Genomic DNA, 22,578 nt, shown 5'->3' on the forward strand with positions numbered 1-22,578 from the left:
GCATGTCTTCCAGGGGATACACTGTGTGCAACAGCTAAAGCAGGGTGGGCAATTCTTTGGGCAATTCTTTGGCAGGTCACTTAAGGAGTTTTGGTGAGCTGTTGTGGGCCAGGGTGGGGGAAACCCATGACAATTGATCCTATCTGGCCTCAAGTCCATCTGTCCTGCACCCACTGCTGGGCTTACTAGATGGAACAGGTGAGTAGAGAGACCATCCCAGGAACCCCACAGGCAAGACATACTTGACTGGGCTGATGGGATGGGGCCACAGATGGGCAGGGATCAGTGTCCAAGTGTGTGATGGGTGGCAGGGCTGCGGCTAGTGCTGGGATTGTGGGACAGTGACAGCATGGGAGCTAGGGCCTGGAGCAAAGCAAGAAATCTGCTCCCTGCCTGTCCCTGCCCTTGGAACAAGTGCCTGTTGCAGGGACGTGCAGGAAGTGGATCACACGTCTAGCCTGGGCCCCAGCCCCACACTGTCACTGCCCAGTGATCCCGGCCCTAAACCCACTCGCCTGTTCCTCTTCTGGACTCCACTCTCTGCCCACCCAAGGCCCCATCCCATCTCACCAGGCCAACCGAGTGCTCCCTGCCTGCTGGGATCCCAAGCCACTCTCCACAGAGACCATGTCAACCCATCCACTCTGTCGGGTGCCCCCAGCAGTGAGCGTGGGGCAGATGGGCTAGGGTGCCTGAGCAGCAGGGTCATATTTGGTAGCATAATTCAGAGACGCTGGCAGCAGCAGATGGGGAGAGTAAGCCACTACTGTGGGGGCTGCCTGGAAGCCACCCCCTGCCTGCCATGGCACCTCTGTCTGCCAAGTGCCTGGGGGCAGCAGGACTGGCTGCATGCACCATAACCCAGGCTGCCCCACTGTGCCTGGGCTTGGTAGGGCCAAGGGACCTGCCACAGGCTAAATAGAATCTCTGGGCAGGTTGGATCCGGCCCACAGGCCAGATTTTGTCCACCCCTGAGCTAGAGGCATGCCATGGTACCATGTCTGGCACAGTTGTATCTGCACTCAGGTATTTTTTAGCAAAGCTGTATCAGCTAGATTTTTCACACTCCTGGTAAACAGTTTTATTTGTTAATACCTTGGCACATATAAATGAAGACCATAGGCTTTTCCTGTGTCATGGAAATTTGGTTGCTGGTCCCTATGTAAAATGAGTATTAGCTAATCTAATTTTCAGCTCTCATGTGATAAACTCACCCTCATGCTTTCCATCAGAATAGAAGCTCTTCAGGGCAAGGACCACTTCTCACCACATGTTTGTACAGCACACAACCAGAGATCCAAGGATCAGCTGGGGCCTGCAGTTTTGCAGGCAATAAATCTCACTTATTATAAAGCAACAGCAGTTGGCAGCATGGTCACATTCATTGAGGAAGAGGGCTAGGAGCAGGGCAGGGGGCACGTAAATTTAAAAATCATAAAGACCCAAATCATGATTCTGGTATCCAACTAGCAGTTTCAGCAGGACATGAGAATACTAGGATTAGTGAGAACATTTGCAGATTAATTGATTAGCTACTAAACATCATTGTTGAACTAACCGTTATCCCCTGGTGCTTGCCTATAACTCTTTTAAAATATGAGGCTTAAAACAGAAATGTAGGTTGAGTTACAGCTCCCTAAAAGAAAAACTTTTGATAAAAGCATCATACCAAGTATGCATTGATCTTTATGCATTAGCTCACTGGTATCACAATCACAACACTTCTCAGTCCCATCAAAACATTATTCCTCTGTGGACACTCATAGCAATGAGAAGAAAGTATATACACATGAAAGGCATATCCTGATGAGTACATATTTGTAGTTCATGGCACCACAAACAGCACATGTGCAATTGTGTGCCACACTGCAAATTTGCAGCACAGTGTCAAAATTTGATACTGGGATGTCCCAATATTAAAAACTGCCACAAAAAGTGTGGTGTATGCAACAGCGTGCACTGCCAGAAATGGAGCCTAACTGTCCAGAGCCATGCTTTGGCTGTTGGCCAGGATTTGTGTGGCCAGATCAGTGACACTGCTCCCCTGGGAGGCCCCCAGGACCTTAGGGAAGGCTACTGAGACCAGCATAGGTGCTGGCCCCAGCCTTCCCTTCCCTACCCCACCAATGGCCCCAATTTGGCATGCACTAGAGCGTGCCCTGGGGCACAAGGGTGCGGTTATTTTGGTGCCCCTGGAAACACATGTCTCTGCATGTGGGGATGCACCCTAAATGGGAAAGGAAAGCAGTGTAATTTAAATGCAAAACCTGATGCATGAAGTTTAAGATTAGAGAGAGATACTTACTGCAGTTGTTTTCATCACTTTGATCAATACAATCCACTGTCCCATCACATTTTGCATTTCGCTTTCTAATGCAAATATTATTGCTGCACTTAAAAGTATACTTGGTACAAGGAATACCTGCAAAACCAAAAAAGGCTCTATGACTAATGAGTTGTCTACACCTAAAAATACCTTGTCCTCTGAGCTCTTTTTTCTAAGGACACAAAAGCTTCTACTGGATAACATTGCTTTTAACCTCACAGTATTTAAAATGGTTCCCTCCACTGAGCAACTATAACTGCATCTTTACTACAGCTTTGACCAAACTAGCTACATTACACTGTCCCTTTGCCTCTCCGTCCTAATCAACCAACAAAACTTGGACCAAACCTTTATAATGCCGCATAAAGCAGCAATTATATAAGAATATTTATTATAAGAAGTATAACTTAGACAAAGAAAAGCACCTAGAATAATTTCAAATAAGCTGCCCTTGCATTTCCCATGTCCAGGTCATCTTGACTACAGTTTAGGGGTGGCCAGAGTTACTCAGGCTAGGAGCCACATTCAGTCGTCCACTGAAGTTCAAGAGCTGGAGAGCAGGGGGGCAAGGTGGGGGGATGGGGCATGAACAGCAACCCAGGGGAGGTGCCAGGCCCCCCCTGCACCTTCCCAGCTGTACTTTGGCCACCATGACTTGTCCTCACAGTGGCTCTGTTCCCCCCAACCCTTCCTCCTCCACTCCCTCTGGCAGCCACTGAGCACTGGCCACAGGATCAGGTTCCTGCTTCTGCAGTGCCGAGCCATTCCAGCTTCCCCCATGGGGAGCACACCCCGGAGTAAGCGGCATGGCTGCAGCCCCCACCCTAGCAGCCCAGCGCCTGAGCCAGCAGTCCCAGAAGGCGAGGAGGGCAGGTTTGGGGCATGGTCCCCGTGGGGAAAGCTAGAGCAGTGGGAGGTGCCAGGCTGCACTATCCCCTGGAGCCGCCTTGGGGAGAAGCGGGCAGGGCTTCAGGCAATTTCTGGAGAGCCGCAACAACCATGCTGGCAAGCCACACACAGTTTGGCCACTGTGGCTATAGTTGATTGCAGTTCAGACAAACATTTTATTCTACTACATATGGAATGAACCATGAACATTTATCAGATCAATAGCATTAAGTTCAGAGCTAAAAAAAATAAGTCACTTACCTGAAAAAATTCTGTTTTGTAGCATTCCCCCAATTTTTTTTTTTTTTTTTTTGGCTTCTTACCCATTTTTAACTCCTCTGTGAAACCAAATCTTTTTGTCTCAAAAGTATTCACACCTAATACCTAATAATAAAATTCACCACTTACATAGCAGTGGTCAGACATTACCATTTAGTCCTAAAATCCTAACAGAAACCTGGAAGACAAGTTCAGACAGTTACAGCTGTTTTTGTAATGGGAACTTGTTCAAGTTTGTGCATAGAAAACATCTGAATTCAAATTTTTCAACTCCTAGCTCAGAACAGTCAACTGTGCTGCATGAGACTGCAGCTCATGCCTGTGGACTTATTAAAAGGAGACATTGTGGCTACGTACAAGTGTTACACTTAGTGTGCTTTAAGCACACGGAAGGTGCTTTACAGCTGTAGCAGAATAGATGTTCGTGGAACAAAGGACACCTATACATGAGTAGCAAGGCTGCTTGGATGTGTTATAGATTAATTGAGCCTGCTGGAACATGGTAACTACTGCACTCCAGTGTCTCAGATGCCAGTGCCCCCTCCCCACCCCCCACACTTAAAAATGGTGGCAGGGGTGCTTTAACTAAAGTTTGTTGCATGAGCTTTAGTTAAAGTGCCTCTGCCTCCATTTTTAAGCACAGAGATGCTGATACATAAGACACTCTGGGTGCTTTAATTAGAGTGGTTCTTGGAGCTGCTCTAACTAAAGTGCCCCCTCCCACACCCAGAGCACGTGTAAAAATGCCCAAAGTACTTTAAAAATAGTGGATCCTACTTTAAAATAACTCTGGATGGATGTATACTAACCTATAGTGCTTTCTGTTAGAGTGCTTTGTTGAACACCTGTGACAAGGTCAACTTAGAGCATGATCACTGCCATCCCGGGTAGTGTTGCATAGGTCTGCACTCTAGCAACAGACAGAGCTCACTTGCTCTCCCCAAGCCTAGGCTTGCCCTGCCCTCCCAGCTGTGACTGACCCCAGAACTGCATGAAGTCTGGCGGGGGGAGGTGTAAAGGGGTGAGGGAAGCGGGGTTTCTGTTTCTACAGCTGCCCTAACCTATCACAGCTGGGGGATGGGGACAGCCTGCAGCGGAAGGAGTCCCTACTCTCTCTCAGCAGCTGCCATAGCCAGGATGTGGCATGCCGCTGCTTGGCTGGAGGCGGAGGACTGGGGTCTGTGTCCCTGCAGCAGCCCTGGTCAGGCACTGCAATAGCCCCCCACCTCCACCAGGTCATGCTGCAGTGGTGCCCTGCTAGAGCTGCTGCAGGAACACATTCCCTGGGAAACCCCTGCAGAAGCCCCGGCTGGGTCACACTGTGCAGTAATTGCTGGCTGCAGCTTTCAAGATGCTAAGGGAGAAAGGGAGCCCTGCCACATGGACCTGCCCCATTACAAGACCCCAGCCGGCAAGTTGGGGGCAGGTGGGGGGGGGGGGCTCTGTTCCTTACCCGCCTTGCCCACCTGGCTGCCGCTGACAGCAGCCAGCTGGTGAAGGGGGGGTTAGTAGGGGGTTCTGGCAGTCTTGTGGGTAGCATGTGGGAGAGCCCACAGCAGCCTGTACAGGCAGGCTGCAAACCGTCTCCCCCCAAAATAGCATACACCTATTCAGCTATCTCCTGCTCTAACTTGTAGTGCTTTAAGTAAAGTGCAGTAAGTTACAGCACTTCCACCGTGGGCTTTTTAAACATCTGTACGTAGCCACTGATGTTCAGATTATTTAAGGGGATCTTAAGAAACTAAGCATCATTTTCCACCCATACAAAAAAATGTCCATGATTTTTGGCAGAGTTACTATAAGTCCAATAATGGCTGGATACATGATAAAAAGTGAGTATGTTTGCTAAAATGCTTACTTTCAGTGCAGTTCTGCTCATCACTGTCATCTTCACAGTCAGTTATTCCATTGCAAGCAAGTGAATGATGCTGCATCAAGAAGCTGGCATTACAGTTCTGCCTGGGTACAGCTAGAGAAAGAAGATGTCAGCTAAGGAATGAAAATGCTGTAGTTAAGTTTGGAGGGCTGTCATGTTCATGCCACTATTGTTGTGACTGCTGCTGTGTAAAAGTTTCAGAGCTGAGTTGGATGGAGAGTTAAATAAGGTACCCAAGGTCACACACAGAGCAAGTAAAAAAGTCAGTAACTGGAACCAAGTGTTTAAAATCCTGATCCTGTTGAATCACTAACATAAACCTCCCTTATATACTGGGCATAATGAAATTTGATACCCACTTTGACCGGAACAGAAATTTCAGCCTTTGCTTACTAGTTATTTTTAATCAGATGTTCAAGTATTCCCTTCACCTGGGACTTTTAGAGGTATCCTATCCTGAAAGCTAAGGGCTGTTGTGCTAGCTCACCATGTAGCCATCAGAACCCAGAACTAGGCAGTCAACAAGAACTTGCATTGCTAAAATAAGAAGGTAGACAGTGCAGAGAAGGCTTGTTTCAGCATAAGAGTACGTGAGAGAGAGTGTGAGAGAGCATGAGAGCCATTTCTCTCTTTCTTCAGCTTTAACAGGCTTTTTCCGATGCACTGGAGAAAGCTCCAAAAGTTAACTATGGATAAGCATCCCACCAACTCAGTGCAAATTTGAATGCAGCTTAGCCTGTAAAAGCAGTCTGGAAAATTTCCCTCCACTTGTTTAAGTTGTAACACAAGACGACATGAATGCATTCACTTGGTTTCTCTTTTCAGCTATTTAGTAAATGAATACTGACCACAAAAGAGCTCATCACTTTCATCAAAGCAGTCATTTATCCCATCACAGCGCTGCACCTGCTGAATGCATAAACCAGTGGAGCATTCAAAGTAGCCAGCTGGACATGCTGAAAGCAAAAGGACAATTTACAAATGCTCTGCTTTTTAAAAGCTCATAGTCCCCCTCTTAGCTAATTGATTTGAAGCTAATTAACCATTGTATCGGTTTACCCGCATTACCAATGGCTGCATACCATAGTTCATTTTTCTACACTTCCCTCAGCTTCCAGTACTGAAACTACAATGTTCTAGTGATTTTAAATATCCAGATTCCCCTTCCGATTTCCCATTTTTCCTTAATACATATTTTATATGTACACTGTCCCAAAACTTCCATCACTGCAGCATATAGCTCACATATCTTAGCATGTTGGGTCCAGGCCAGTCCAACTACACTGTATAACAATGGTTAAGACAATTCACATAACTCACACACCAGCTCTTTCGTAGTTAAACATGCTTCTGACAGTCTCTAAAGGCTACCAGCAATTCCACAGTAGCTATCACTGAGCAAAGTTTGTGCAGGACCCGTGCATAGCAAAACAAATTAAGGTACATTTGTAAGTGCCTTTTAACTACAGATTCAAATAAGTAAAATGTTGAAAAAAATGACCGTGCTTACACAACTTAAGACCCTATGCAGTGAAATAATCTACAAACACAAGAGTTCTACATGTGGATTACTATTCCTTCATCACATTAACATAGAAATTGGTTAAATGTTTTCTATATTTAAATAGAATTTTTTTAATCATTTTGCCACAATATATCCTTAAATCTCTCCCTGCCTCCACTCTCTCCTTCTCACACACACACACACACACCTCCTCCCTTTTATGCAGCACCCTCTTCAGTAAAATGTCATCGTTGTTTCACACCCAGCAGATGGGTTTGGCTATCAGATGAGGGTGGCATTTGGCTCTGATTTTTTTATGGCCAGACATGCACATTGATGAAAAAACTGGCATGGGATGATCTTATTAATCAATATACTGTTGACTTGGTGGAAGTCTCTTGTTCAGCAGCAGTAGAACAATATAGGGGAGACATCGATGACAGAGGCTTTGAAAAAAATAGCAGCAACAGAATGCTGGACAACCGGCAGACAAATGCACACCCCCTCCCGTTGGCAGCTTTCACACTGTTATTCCACTAACTTAGCTTTAACATCTGTCTCTGTCTTTCTTTAGATTAGTGAAGAAAACAAGATTTCCTCAGGACAAAACCTTCCAGCACTTCATGTATTCAGTCAAATTTACAGTGATTTAAGACCTGTGAAAGTTGGTAGACATTTTTCTCAGTAAGAATAGTTCTCAGAGCATTTACCAGAAAAAAAATTAAATTCATCTTACGTTGGCTGATGTCGTAACTTCCATATTCCACCAGAAGTGGCTGCTCAGAAAGCCTGGAACTACACTGAAGCTCAACATTAACTACAGAGCTTGCAACACGGAAGACTGTTTGGTGATCAACATAATAACCACAGTACCTAAAAGTGAGCAATAAAAATATTGCTTTAAAAAAAAAAAAAAAAAAAAAAAAAAGCAACTTTCACTTTGAAGCACTTTAGGTAGCATTTTAATACAAAAATAATTGAAAAGATCACACAATGCACACCTAGAGAAGTTGTGAAATCTCCATTCCTGGAGATTTTCAAGACCAAGTTGGATAGCTCTGAGATCCCCGGTGCAAGATATACTTGGAGTCCCTAAAACCCTGCTTCGTTGCTGGTTCACTCTTCCCTTCCCCAGATACATCAGCAGGGAAAGGAGGAACCAGGGCAAGCAGCAGCAGCATGGAGCCTCCAGAGCTGAGTGAAAGCAGGATCTGTTGGTGGCTAGCATGGTTTCGTCAGGAATGATCCAGCCTTGAGCAAGGGGACAGACAAGATGACCTCACAAGGTCCCTTCCAGCACTACTTTCTTATGATCCTATCATAGAGCCACCTGCCACATTTTAGCTGATGGTACAACGGCAATCTTAATTAAAAGAGAAGCTCATCTCCCAGAGAAGTGCAAAAGCAGGAGTAGTGGAATGCATATGAATTTGTACCTCTCATTCCAAGTCCAAGTGGTCCAAATCAAGGGCAGTGGGAGACAGAGGGGGACGAAAAGAAAGCATCATAAACCTTCTATATCATAAACCATCTGTCTGCAGGAAGAGCTTTAAAATTTGATGTACAAAGTCAGTTAGTAAGCATTAACATAGCCTATTTAAGCAGCGATGAGCACATGGGAGCACTTGGGTTCAAATATGTGACCCAAGTAGTACCACAAGGTGTTCAATTATAGAAGTACATGCTTTGCAACAAAGAATACAATGTGCTTCCTTGCTGTATTAGTTACTCTGTCCAGAAGCACCACGAAGGAGCATGGGTAGATCCAGGATTGCAGCTATAGTGGTGCAGCCACACCCACTTTGGGATGAGGTGCATGTGCAGTGAAGAGAGCTTATTGTCCATGTGCCACACAGCTGAAGGGGGTGTACCCACAGTGATCCTGGATGCTTGTGCGTTTCCAGCAGTTCCTGCTGGGGCTGTGCATGTGAGCTCTGAGATCCCCAGTGCAGGGTATACTCGGGAAAGGAGGAACCAGGACAAGCAGCAGCAGCATGAAGCCTCCAGAACGGAGTGAAAGCAGGGTCTGTTGGTGGCTGGCTGCTCCTCCCTTCCTTTCCCCTGTCACTGAATTACAGGGGGGAAGAGAGCAAAGAGCAGTAACCTTTGGAGCAACTTGAAAGCAGGGACTCCTCCAGGCAGATCCCACATCAATGGCCAGTGAGCTCACAGTGCTCAAGGAGCTCCCAGCAAGAGCTGCACTGCTGCGCTAGCAGGCTCTGAGCTCATTGTGCATGCAGTGAACCATTTGGGGGGGGGGGCGGGTTGCAACCATACCATTAAACTACCCCTGGACCTGCCTCTGTAAAGATCCAGCACAGAGCACATTGAATTTGAGGTACCCATTCATTGATAAAAAGTGCCACCAGGAATAGATCAACTATTCAGAGCTGAGGAGAAACAGAAAATGGTAGAACATGACCACTAGTGCCTCCCTGCAAAGCAAACCTGGACTGGATCGTTCAGGCCAATCAAAGCTACTTGCAAAACGATGAAAGCTATCTATCATGATTTTTTCGGATTATTTCAGGGAGTTGGTTTGCTCTGCCCCCTACAGTTGGTTGAAAAGGTTTTGCTGCAATTGTTGTTTCAGTTTGCAAGAGGGGTTTCAAGAAAGGTTACAAAAAAGGGTTTGAACCAAAACAAGCAAAATATTCAGGAAAAAAAATGTTTTAACCAAAGCTTTATATTAATCTCCAAATTAAAGTGGGAGCATTTTTTCTTAAATAAAGTTGAAATATAAAAGGAATTAACTCCATTTATGATAATGAGACTAACTCCAGAAACCACAGTCTTTTGGAAGATTTAAAAGAGCATTTGGTAAGGATACAACAAAGGAATGGGCTGAGAGAAGTTCTCAAAATTTAATCGAAGTTGTCTTGTCATCATCATAAAAGGTGGCAGCCCAGCTTTTCTCCCATTTCTAAGATAGGCCCTATGAAGCAGAAAGGGAAATGGTGGACAAGGAAGTATTTGATTGTTTTTAGAGAAAAAAAAGAGTGTTAGAAAATTTTTTACGTATTATCCACCATTAATATTCAGGAGCTTTTGAAAGCAGTCTTTAAACTGGTAGACTGCATGAAAGATGGAGAAGTGCCTTGGGTGCTCATCTACTTTAAGCTGCCACCTTGGCAAACAGCTTCCCTGGATTTCTGCCTAGGTGCCACTTAATGAATCTGAGAACCCTAAATGCTTGCAGATGCCAAGAAACACTTAATCCCCCCCAAAGCCAACTGCATTTCTATGGTGTCCTTTATGCAAAGATGCCAGAGGCTGTACGTGGTCCTCAGACACTGCCAAAATAAACAGAGAGAAAACCACCCAGCAAATATTTGAAGTCACTTAAAAAAAATAACGTAATGAATTTTTAAATGTGGTTACATTTAGAGGAATTTTTCAATAGCCGTGGTTACTCTGGAATTTAAACAGACCTTTGAGAAACTTCCCAAAACTCAGAGTTGATCATGTGAAATAACTTGTGGATTTTAGGGACTTTTCCCCACTAACAATACAGCCGCTAGAAAACATGTCTTCTATGAAGAGATCCTCACTAATACTGGCGATTCATTTTTTAGCTATTACACTGGGTTAAGACATCTCCCACAAATATTCTAGCCTCTAAAAATACCAGTGACTACATAAACTAATGAATACACTACTATATATTGTGACAACAGGAAGGCATTTTTCCTAGCTCTTTTTGATTAGCAATTTTATCATCAGACAGGCCCAAGTGTGTTATACCTTGTAGAAGTGAATTTAAAAATGTATATTTAACTTAAATTGTATTGGATTTGATTTTTACTTCAGTGATACTGTAGAAACAAAGTAACTCAACAGAAAGCAAGCATTAAAAAACCTTTCCATCACAGAAATACAACATCCCAGGGAAAAAAACAAAAGCAATAGCAATAACATAATGGAAAATGCATAAAAAATACACCATACTTAAAGCAGCCAACTATACCAGTTTAGGCATTTGGAGTGGGAAATGGGAATAGTTATGTGGTCTCCCCATGACACCCTTTAACTACAAAGCCAGTTCCAGTGTTATTAAACATTACCTTTCCCACATGTTAAAAGCTCTTAAGAAAAGAGTATCCACACATTAAGCCAGGAAAAGACTAGCTAAAGGAGAAATATCGCTGGCTGGCGTCAGGTAGTTTGTGCTGCAGTGATGACACACTGTTGCATGGGGCCAGCATAAGCAATTTGAAGTCCTCCAGGATCCCAAGATTCATTGCTCCGAGTTGCCCCCATGCAGCTGATATATCCTCCTGGACTCTACTACCCAGGAGTAATGGAAAAGCGGCAGCTGCAGGAGGGCCAGCAGCCACAGGACAGAACTGGCACCCCTGCTCCCCAGCCTTCTAGTGTCAAGTCAGAGCCGTGCAGGTTGCAGAGGGTATTAACCCTTAACAGGCAACTGCTCACAGCATGCACTGACTTTAAAATGGCCTAATTTTCCCTAGAATTACCATGTGCTAATTATAACATCCGACAACACCCTTAGATCCGAAGCCCTTACAATCAATGATGGATTAAGTTCCAGGTCCTACAAACTCTTTTTTTGGTTAACCCAGTAAATCCACTACTATACGAAAATAGATGTCCTGTGAGCCTTAAAGTTCTCCCATTCCTACCTCCCACCTGAGCCAAGAGAGTTCACACATCTTCCACCCATCTATTCTTTTAATTAGGAATGTCATTTATTTTAGGTAGAGATAGTTAAAGTCAGACCAGCCAAAGGAAGGTGTAACAGATATTATTAGCAAATATCTGTCCTTGTTGTTAAGACTTGCTAAACATCTTGCCTTAATAATTTAGTAAAGTTTACTCAGATCATCTCAGGTTAATAACCCATGTGAAAATACTTACATGTGCTCATTAATTTTCCACCATCCCCGCTCACAGCCTTTGATGCTTTTCTCACTTATAGTATAGTTATGAAACTTCAGTGCTATACCTAGGTTCTTCTGAGGAGTCTGTTGCAGACAAGTGAAAAGGCCAGTTAAAAAGGGGTTAGTTTATGTTGTGTAGACACTACACATTAGTCATCTTTAAATATTTTTCTCAGCAATCACTGTCCACAAGTTACAGGAGCTTACAGTACTGTCCACAGCTCAGCAGCAAACACCTAAGATGGCTTATTCAGCTGCCAGGAAAAGCTTCCACTGACAGAGGCCAAGTGCAGCTGCAGACTTTCCAACTCCTACCAAGCAAAGAATCCTTTCATCTTCCACCGCCACTGACCATATAAGGAACAAAGCTTTTGTGCCAAGATCAAAGGACTCTGGTGATTCCAACCTTGCTTATATGGGACAGGTTGCCATGGCTGAGCGACAGATAAGACACTGCCCATACAGAGCAGTCAGCTCTCAAATGCTTTTTGCTGGTGCTTTTCATCCAAAGAATTCTAAATATTTCACATCTTATTTTAAACTCAAGGGTACCACAGAAGTATGCAATTACTATGCATTCCTTTTTTTAAAGGAATATATGATAATTGACAAACCCATGGTCATACTAAATGGCAGAGCCACGATTAAAAGCCCACAGCATTCATCCCATCCATCTCTCTTTTTAAGAAAAGTATAATCTAGGCAATGCACAGTGTGTGTGGCGGGAAGGGAGGGGGGAGATGGAAGGGGAAGATGGGAAATTTTAGCTCAAATACTTTGGCTCTGTTCAGCCTTATCCAGAAAGGTCTAGAAAAAAATATCACCCACCCCAGTTATCCTGGGATGCTTTTAATGCTCACACTCCAAAAATGCCCCAATTAGATTAAATTGTAAGTATTTAAAAATTGTATTTCATGCACACTTGGCAGAGACAAGCTAGTCTTTTAACAAATAAACCCACCAAATGTTCCTTCCACCCTCAGCATGCTCCAGATCCCAGGCCCTAAAGCAAATTTCCCTTTAATGGGAGCTGTTGACTGGTATAAGCCAGGCTGATCTGGGACCAAGACTAAAAGCAAGTTGTCAGCCTCCCAGTAAATCTGCTGTGCCTCAGTGGCATAGAGCATGAATTTGCCTGATATCAAAGCATGGTGCCCAGAAGCAATAAATACCAGCACAATATGTATCAGAGTTTATTTATTTGTATTAATTTCATGTGTTGATGCACTCAGTTGCTCCTAGTAAAGCTGTGCTTAATTTCTGTCAGCCAGGTATTAACTGCTGTAGGTTATGGTGTAGTCAGAAATATTTACCAGATCTCTCATAAAATGTCACTCCCTACAGAAATCTATGTTGGGCATGCTCTGAGGCTTTTGATGCTTTACATGCACGTCAGTGCCAGAGGAAAAGGAGTAGACTTTACCTGGAAATTCCATATACAAATGCATTTTGGAGGATAGTAGCTTGGGTAATAGGGACTCATGATTCTCCCCTCATACCCACTTTTTTCCTTTGCCAGTATTGTTTTTCCACATTCTAAGGGGGAAAAAAGAAGTTTGTTAAATTTCATGCTGAGTTCTGCAGGACAAGTGGCCAAACTGATGATCTTCCTTAAACACTATAGCAGGGCAACTGAAATGTTGCATTCTAGTCAATCCCTGAACTCAAAAAGAAGTCAGAATTACATACTACATATAATCTCCCCTCCCCCTGCCTCCCTCCATACACATGCATACACACGGAAGTGGTATAAAAGAACCTGCGGCTCTCAACCCTCAAATCCCAGGAATGCCATCACTGATAATTTGCTGAATGTCTTTCACAAACAGAAAGGTCAGCAATTCATGCAAACTAATCAGTTCTCCACAGCTGCCAGGAACAACCTCCATTCAATTCACTGAACTTCGAAAGTGGCCCACACAAGCCATTGTCTCTATTTAAAAGGGCCCCACAGAATTGATCAGCCAAACCGTGTGTTTGTAAAAATAGATAACTTTTTTTTTTTTTTTTAAGTTTTTAAGTGTGGTAAACCTAACATTAAGAAATCATATTCACTGCCAAAGTGACCTGATTCCTCACTTCCTCATTCCTCTGTGCAGTGCAAGTCGTTTGATTTCTGTGAAACAACCTCCACTTGAAATAAAGCACAGCATTTCAGGTTGTGTGGTAATGTGTGTGTTTTTAGTTGTTGTATATTGTGGGAGGGCGGGTTGTGTGGGGGGGGGGAAGGACAGGAAGAAACCCCTCCCCCCCCATCATGTCCAGCCCGTTGCCTTAAGATTTTTTTTAAAAGAACCTGTAAAACCAGTGTAGGGATTCTGGAGCAAATCCTGGAGCACTGGCCATCTTTTATAGCCAAGACTGCATGTCCAGGCTGCAGCCATAAGCCTGGGCCCCTTTTTGCTGTTTCACCACTATCGCAATTTTAGCCAACCTGTGTGGGGCTGAGCACTGAGGCCTGGATCAACAGATATGCCACCCAACATATGGCTGGGGTTGGTATAGGCCTGGTCAGCTTTTTGCTGCCCAGTCCAGGCCCAGCAAGATAGGCCTGGGACTCCTTTTGCCCCTTTTGCAGTTGGGCACTAGTTGTAGTTCAGGGCCAACCAAAAATAGACCTGCCCCCTTTTTTTGTCTCACAGCTGTTGGGTCTGTGCGTAGCAGTGTAGCTGAGACTAAATGTCCAGGCTGCAGCCAAATAGGCCCGGCGCCCTTTTGTTGCATGTTCAGAGCCTGGTGCAGGACAAGCCTGAGTGCTCCCTTTATTGTCTTACAGCTCTTGTGTCTCAGCCTAGCTGTGCTGTTGAGCCCTGCTGTACATTTGCTGTATGTGTGGGCCTAGCTTTGGGCCTGGCACATGTTGTTGCTTTTGAGCTCTGGTTGGCACTGGTTGCAGTTCAGGCTCTTTTGCTGTTTGGCTGCCTTGTCTTTGAGTTCTCTTGCAGTCTCCTGGCCCATAAAGGCAGACAAAAAAATAAAATAAAATGTAATAGAACAAACTCCCCAGACAACTATGATCAAGTGACTCTTGAACCCAGAAAGGAAGATGAACAGACATGGACTATAACACTAGCACATACATTTGTCCTTTTTTTGTCCAAGCAGAAACAGAAATTAAGATACTGACGATTATAAATGCAGTCACAAATTTTAGTTTTAATACTGAATATTTAATGCTCACTACTTTCATCTTTAAGACTGAAAAGCAGAGGCTCCAACAGCAGGGAGCAGCTACAGAAGCAGTGTAAATGGACTTATGTGGGAAGGAGAAGGAGCGATAACTAATTTCCGGATATTGACCCCAGTCAAGAACTCTTTCCCCCAAACTTTGCTCTGCAAGTCTCCTTGGGACAAGATGCATCTCCTTCGGTGCATATATACAGCACCTAGGCACAACAGAGCTTGGTTGGATGATTCTTAGGCTGAAAACAAGAAAAACCACTAGATGTATCCAGACATAGAATTTTTATGATATTTCTAAATGGACAGCAGCCCTTAAGTCATTCAATTTTGAACCTACAGCATTTTTCTTGTAATTATGGAGATTTCCTTTCAATAAGATAAGAGGTAAGAAGTATTTTGTTCACTATGCTATAGTTACCAACTGTCACTTAGGTAATACAGCAACATCTCCATCTAGTGACAATCAGGAGTATTAAAGATGATGGGTTGGCAATGAAAATTCAAGCATTTTTCTTTAATATACTTCCTACCTACTTCACATAACAAAACCTAATCCAAAACAGAGGACAACAAGAAAGGATTACAGGAAAATAGTCCCAGTGTCAACAAAACGCATGAAATAAAGAAGAGAATATCATGGAAGGAGGTAGGAGGGGAAAGATGGATTAAAAAAGAAATCAATCAAGGGGCTAATTTAGGATTCTAAAAAAGCATTGGCTCAGTACTCTTGACTGGCTTCTCCATGATAAACACACTTCATTAAAATAAATAAATAAGACGACTTACTTTCTTGTGCAATGACCTCAAAAAAGCCATGGAATTTCTTCAGTTTCTGTGTTTGTGTAGACTTAAACGTAACCAGCATCAAATTATTTGTAGAAACAAATGACATTAAGGAGTTGGTTGGTTCACATATTCTAAGAGAAGGGAAAAATGACGAGACAAAAGGAGTTATTTTTAAAAGCAGATTATGCTTGTTAGGTTTTTAAGTTTCTACTCAAAGACTAAAACCCCTACTTACAAACCTATGTTGCTAACCACTAGGAAGTGTGGTTGAAATGTACTGAGAAAGTAGTGTTATGTAAGCATGCAGTGGCCCTATCTTACATTTACTATGCTTGCTTTATTAGGAATATTGGACCGGAAGGGACCCAAATGTGTCAACATGCCTACCCAGTCTTCTGTAACTGGAGTCAACCATGTAACAAATGTTAAGTCCAAAGTCTCCATAAAGAACATCCAAATTCAGCCCTTCCACCCACACACAATAAGCCACCTCTCAGTAACAAAGTTTCAATAGCCAAAGGACACATCCAGATGAGCCCGCAGGTACTTCTTGCAGCATCTCAAACCCCTTTGAGATGCTGCAAGAGGCGCATACAGAAACGACAAAATGAGACCCTTGGATATCCAGGGGTCAAAAAAAACCCCACACAGAAAAAAAGTAGGGCAGGGCAAAACCTAAGGCAACCGGAGGCTGGGTGCTCCCTAGAGACACTCTGGCTGCCAGAGCATCCTACTATGGTTAGTCCTCACCCATGAGGGCAGGCAGCATGCCAGCAGCAGGGAGCTGGACCCAGGCTCCACTGCTGGCAAGTAAGGGGTCGAGGGGCTGGAGGAAGTGGGAGGGGACCATGGAGGGGGCCCACCAGCCCCACCCGCTCCCTCAGCCCCCCAATCCTTACCCTACCTGGCCCCACCCCCTGCCTGCCTCCTGACCCCCTGATCTTCTGATCCCTTCCCTGCCAGCCCTAGCTCCCCCCAACCTTCCCTTCTGATCCCTTCCCCACCCGGCCCCATCCCCTCCCAGCCCCATGAGCCCTTCCCTGCCTGGCACCAACCCTCTAGCCCCCTGAGCCCCTCTGATCCCTGCCCCCCACCCCAGCATCGGGGGACCCCCCCAAAAGAAACCCAACCCCAGCACTTACTGGCAGCTTGAGCTGCCATCAAGGTCACTGGGGCCCCGGCCACATGGTGCAGGGCAGGGTGACAGCCCCAGCAGCCCCAGCCTGGGCCCTGCTGCCCCCCCGCTGCCCTGTGCTGCCCAGGGAGGCTCTGCCAGGAGGCCCTGGAGCCCCACCAGGCCCTGCTTAGTAAGTAGAGACTTTTTTTTTTTTTTTTTTTTTTTTTTTTTTTTTTTTTTAAGTGCCAGAGGCTGGGGTTGGGTGGGCAGCCATTGGGGGGGTATGGGGGAGCAGGGAGGCTGGGGAGTACAGCCTTTGCAGGGATGCTGCAGGACCTGGCAAGTGATGAGGCCAGGTGGGGCATGTGGGTCCTGGGGGGTGGGGGTCACAAAATATATATTCATGTATTCATGAAAGGTGTATTTAGAGTTCACTTCATTATTATGATAGAGACACTGATAGTCTTCCAAATTGTTTTAACACTGTAGATTTATCAACAAAACATTGGCCAACTGATCACTGTCTCTCTCTCTTTATAGTGGTCTTTTATTTTAATTGTGGAGGAAAGTGGATTTGGGGGTATTTTACAGAGTGACTCTGGGATTTTTTTATTTTTTTTTTTAAATGAGGGATTTTTCAGTTTTCCAACAGGGAGCACCAGAATTCCTGCTAGGGAGGCTAGTGGCAGGACCCTGCCTGCTCAGAGCTGGCACTTGGACCCAGCTGGCTGTGGCTGACCCCCTGGCCAAATGGGGCCAGGAGGACATGCTTTGACAGTTCAAAGCAGGTCACCACACCCGAAACATCTTCTGGGCAATAGCTGCCCAGATGGCCAGGCAAGGGGGCACACATGGCAGTAGTGCCACACAGAGGCCAACCCTGCAACCACAGTCAACTGGCAGCTGACACAGAGGGGCAGATGCCTCTACTGGCTGTGCAGTCCCCATCTGGGTCTGGCAGCTACACAGCAGGTCACAGCCAGGCAGCAGCCCCTACTGCCAGACTGCTGCAGTGGGTAGAGGGTGCAGGGAACTCTCCAGGCTGCTTCAGCAGTCCAGCTGGCACAAGGGGTAGTGTCCCCAAGTACCAATTGGCCTGGCCCCAGAAGCTTCTGAGGGTGAGTAGCCTTGAAGCTACTTGTCAGGGCAGCTTTTTGTACTGATGGGGCCAGGACAAGGCAGCTTCTTTTACTGCTGGGGACAGCACAGGTGCTGGCCCCAGTCTCTAGGTCCCCCTGGCTGCAGATCTGGGGGGAGCCAGGCAGGTTTATTTTGCCCCAAGTGGCACAATTTGCTCCTCAACAAAGTGCACGTTCGAGCACATGTGCTGAGGCAAAAAGCCCCGGCTCAAATTTGCACCGCTTCTATTTGAGCTGCTGCAAGCACATGTGCTTGCATGTATGGATGCACCCAGAGAGCCAGACAAACCAAGGGCACTCCACTAACACCTTGGGTCCATGGAATGGCAGGGAATTTAAGTAAATGGTCCCAGATAATCTCAGGGAGTAGAACATGTTCCACGCTACAGACGAATGCAAAACCTCTAGTGGTCCTCAGCAATCTGAGCTGGCATAAATTCGTTCCTGACCCCATATCTGGTTCTCAGTTTACCTCTGGGCATCTGAGTATAGGAATAGCCAGACTTTTCTCAGCACTGCTAGAAGCATTCTCTGGTTTCTCAAATATGCAGTCATATCCCCTTTCTGTCTTCATGCTCCTAGGCTAAACAAACCACATGTTTTTAATCTGATCTTCCTAATGCCCCTCATACCCCTCCTCTGCATCTATTCCAGTTTAAATTCATGTTTTATTTGATGCAGATTACCAGAACCATCCACAATATTCTAAACAATGTCCTACCAATGCCTTTAACCAAAAGGCACTATAGCTTCACTGTTTCTACTAAAAATAAAGTTAGCTAGTACAATGTTGAATCACATTCGCATTTTGGGGTTGTCATATTGTACCTTATGGTATCCTACAATCAACACTATATCCTGATCTCACTTCTTTTCCTCTATGGCTTCCAAACTGTGAGCCTGTGGATAACAAAAATTCTTCATATTAATCTCCAAAGATAAGTAAGTATCTGCACTTTCTGCAATTTATTCCATTTCTATTATTCTTGTCCACAATATTCCCTCTAATTGTTCTGGTCCTCTTTAGTATTGGTGATTCCTCACACTGTTGTGTCCTCCATGAATTTTGGAAGAGCACACCTGAATTTTGTTAATAAGAATTGAGTGCACAATACACAAATCACTTCTGGTTAATAGTAGAATAATTCTTTTGTCCATCCCTGACTCATTTGATCCTATAGTTCCTAGTTATATCTATGCTTTCTCCATGACCTGTTCTTACAAAGAGTTTCAGCTCTCACCTCCACAATACATTTATTTCTCCTAGTCTGTTGCTACACAGACCCAAGCGTAGATCTGAAAGGGCTCATCTCATGTCAGGTAGTAACAGAGTGGTGACTAGAACCATTTCCCAAATGCACATGCAATTCTCTGATTTCCTAAACATTTCCATCCAGGTTCATTTATTCAGTATTCACTTCCTCCATCATTCTCTCACTCATCATACACACATCTTTACACACCACCCTCTGATGTCCAATAGTATTTGACCATTCTATCAAATGGCTTAAAAATGTATGTGGTCTTCAGACCTTTTTCACAATAGTTCTTCACCTTCTTTAACCCTCCTTTCTCCCAGATGTTCACTCAGTGCAGCTGAGGGAATGGCAGAAATGCTTGTGATAACTTGTTAATACCCTTTAGGTGTTCTCTAGCAAGTTTAAGGACTTTGGCTCCCTCTGAGATTTCAAGTCAAAAAGATTAGATTCACTCAAACTTTCACAAAGTAAATTCTCTTCTTCCCAGATCAAATCACATTATCAAAATTAAATTTTGTGTTACTGGATTAAAGGGGAGTAACAATAACAACAACAGGATGCTTTTAATTAGAGATAGACCAAAAATGTTGATGCAACAAGACCATGATGAAAATAATGCGCTTTTGTCACCTTTCTGAGAAAAAAATAAAAATTCATTAGTCCCTCTTCTTGAAAATGGTTCTCTCAAGGAAGAAATGCTGCATCACAAATTTTCACAAATCAAGTTATGGCAAAAGTTAATAATGCTGTTGAACTGTTTGGCATACTGGGCTAATTATCTCAATCAGGTTTCCAGTGGATAGTTGCAAATGCTCTAAAATAAATATCAGATCTATTAGCACCTGGGTTTACATTCCCTAGATAGGAAAAAAGATATAATGTGCTGCAAACTTCAGGTCTTCTTCCTCCTCCCTTTAAAAGGTGCTCCTTACAGATCAGTTGAGTCATTATGGGAGGCAGTAGCTCAGGTGATGCCGCCACTGACCCCATTACACCTGCACTCTGGATTTATTATTTGTGTCGCGGCTGTTCTTAGAAGACCTTCTCAGGTCTCAGGAACCCAGTGTGCTAGGTGCGCTTGGAACATAGAGCTAGAGCAAGAACACAGTCCTTGCTGCCTCCAAAATTGCCTTGGCTTATTGTTTCATCTACTCTCACCACAATTAAATTCAGCACTCGAAATTTTAAATAACCAACAGGGGAATTTTTTAGAATAAAAAAAAAAGTTCATTGCTTTTGATACAAGAAAGTACCATGCAAACTAAGCTAGTCAAGAGAACCAGACTGGTTTAAGAACTGCATGAAACTATCAGTTATCATCAGGAATCCTGGTTTTCCATTTCCCATGGAAAAACAAAAAACCACAGATTTCCCCTTTTTATCAGAGAAAACATGGATTTCTCCTTTTAGCGGAGAAACCTGTGGATTCCCTGCTTTTGCAAACAGTCCTGAAGGCTGGTTGAACTCCAGCCCGCAAGAGCTGTTTGCAAACAGGGCAGGAAACCCCCAGGCCTGCTTGGAGGGGTAGGGCAGGGCCTGAGGCACTCAGCCACAGCTCCACTCAGCTAAGCTTCAGTCTTCACTCCTGGAGCCTGAGGTAAGTGGGGCTTGCAGGGGGCTGGGGGATGGCACTGGCAGTGCTGGGGGGGTGAGGGCAGGAGCTGGCCCTGCCCCCACCAAAGCAGGCGGCAGCAATGAAGGGGCTGGCTTCATGCTGCTTCTGCTGCAGATGCCTGCCGTTGAGGGCAGGGAGCCGCAGACTTGGGTCCCTGGCCGCATAGCCCGGCAGCTGGGGGCCCCCACCAGCAGGGCTGGAAGGCAGGGGCTGTGGGTGGAGGCAAGAGGTATGAGTAGGGCGGGGGGCTGTCATGGGGACAATAAGGGGCACCAGCAGGGTTGGGATGGCTTTGGGGGCAAGTTAGGGGCACCAGCAGGGCTAGGGGGGGACTGCAGGGGTCTTTTAATTTTAATAATGGAGTTTGTGGTTTTTAAATCAGAGAATGTGATTTTTTTGTCAGAGAAAACCAGGGTCCCTGGTTATCATACATTTTGCTTTTGCATATTTTCTGTGCTTCTGCATCTAGTTAAATAATCATCATTTTTCAAAGGAGGAATTCAGCTCTTTCATTCACAGTCCACCATTTTCTAAAGATCATCAAGTGTATTAAAAAGTAGCTGTTACATGACACAAGATTTACAAAGTCCCAGGGAAAACACAATTAAAAAACCCCCAGCTAATAAAGAACTTAAAGAATCAAAGATTTCTTGTTTAAAATATATACATACCGGTATAGTATCTTACTTTTGATTGGCATCAGAGAGTCATAAATGGTCAGCGAGTCTGTGATACAGTTATCCGCTTCAATTTGAATAGATGCTATTGAGAGACGGATTAGATGGCCAACTAATGCAATCAGTTTGAAATAACAGATCATCATCCCTGAGGTAGCAGTGATATCCAAGGGAAAGTGCTGGTGCAGGTGATCAGCATACAGGTCATATATGCAACTTGAACCTGTGGAAATATAACATGGTCAGTATGATTTATTCATAACTCCTTGGTCAAAGGAAACTTGAGCTACTAGAAAATTTTAATAAAACAAAATTATGATGAATATATAATAGAATCAACAGCTGCAAGGGTAGGTGCAGTAGAAGTACAGCTGTTTTGTAAAGGTGCTTCTTCCACATTAAATATGAAGTAGGCCAAAATTCCAAGATAAAAACCAACAAGGTTTAAATGCCATTCTTCTAAAGAGATCACCCTGTTCCAGGAGAGAAGTTAATAAGATTTCTTGTCTCTATGTCCATTAAGTTTTTCTCTTCTAAAAAAGTCAATCTGGTTACATATCGTTCTCTTAAATGCAAAAATTTAAGTCAGGGTTTTGTGAAACACTTATACTGTAAGACACACCTGCATAAAGCTTGTCTTATTTCAGTTTTGGTTTTTTTTAATTAAAATTTGGGACTCCCTCATCAAAAATTACTACTAGAAAGTAAAAATCTGATTTTAATGAAGCAGAGCCAATTTATGGTTTTGTGGTCAACTATGTCAACTCTTTAGTTCCAATTTCCATTCAAGCAGCTTTTGGATATTCAATTTGATTTTATCTCTAATCTAAACAAAGTTCCTTAAAAGAAGAAAAGGAAAATAAGTTAAATCAAGATGGATGTAAATAAAATATTAACAAAAGTGTCTTCGACATTAAAAGGGTAGTCTTACATTATTACGATTACACACACACACACACACACACACGTATCTCCAAAAAGGAGTATACCTCCTCTGCTCAGGCCTGTAGGGGGCTGTCAGGAAAGCT

General features: G+C 44.2%; 1 protein-coding gene across 1 annotated transcript in view; it reads right to left on the reverse strand.

Moving 5' to 3' along the window:
- TMPRSS7 (transmembrane protease, serine 7) overlaps positions 1-22,578 on the reverse strand; it is a 59,741-nt gene that overhangs the window by 9,231 nt on the left and 27,932 nt on the right. Inside the window, exons 8-15 of the mRNA XM_019557092.1 lie at positions 21,545-21,773; positions 15,744-15,874; positions 13,198-13,310; positions 11,752-11,858; positions 7,610-7,746; positions 6,218-6,325; positions 5,352-5,462; positions 2,306-2,422 (exon numbers count right to left, since the gene is read on the reverse strand). Coding sequence (XP_019412637.1) covers positions 2,306-2,422; positions 5,352-5,462; positions 6,218-6,325; positions 7,610-7,746; positions 11,752-11,858; positions 13,198-13,310; positions 15,744-15,874; positions 21,545-21,773 — 1,053 coding nt within the window. The remainder of the gene's footprint in view (positions 1-2,305; positions 2,423-5,351; positions 5,463-6,217; positions 6,326-7,609; positions 7,747-11,751; positions 11,859-13,197; positions 13,311-15,743; positions 15,875-21,544; positions 21,774-22,578) is intronic.

Source organism: Crocodylus porosus, unplaced genomic scaffold, assembly GCF_001723895.1.
Source record: "Crocodylus porosus isolate Cpor-Errol unplaced genomic scaffold, CroPor_comp1, whole genome shotgun sequence".
Classification (NCBI taxonomy): Eukaryota; Metazoa; Chordata; order Crocodylia; family Crocodylidae; genus Crocodylus; species Crocodylus porosus.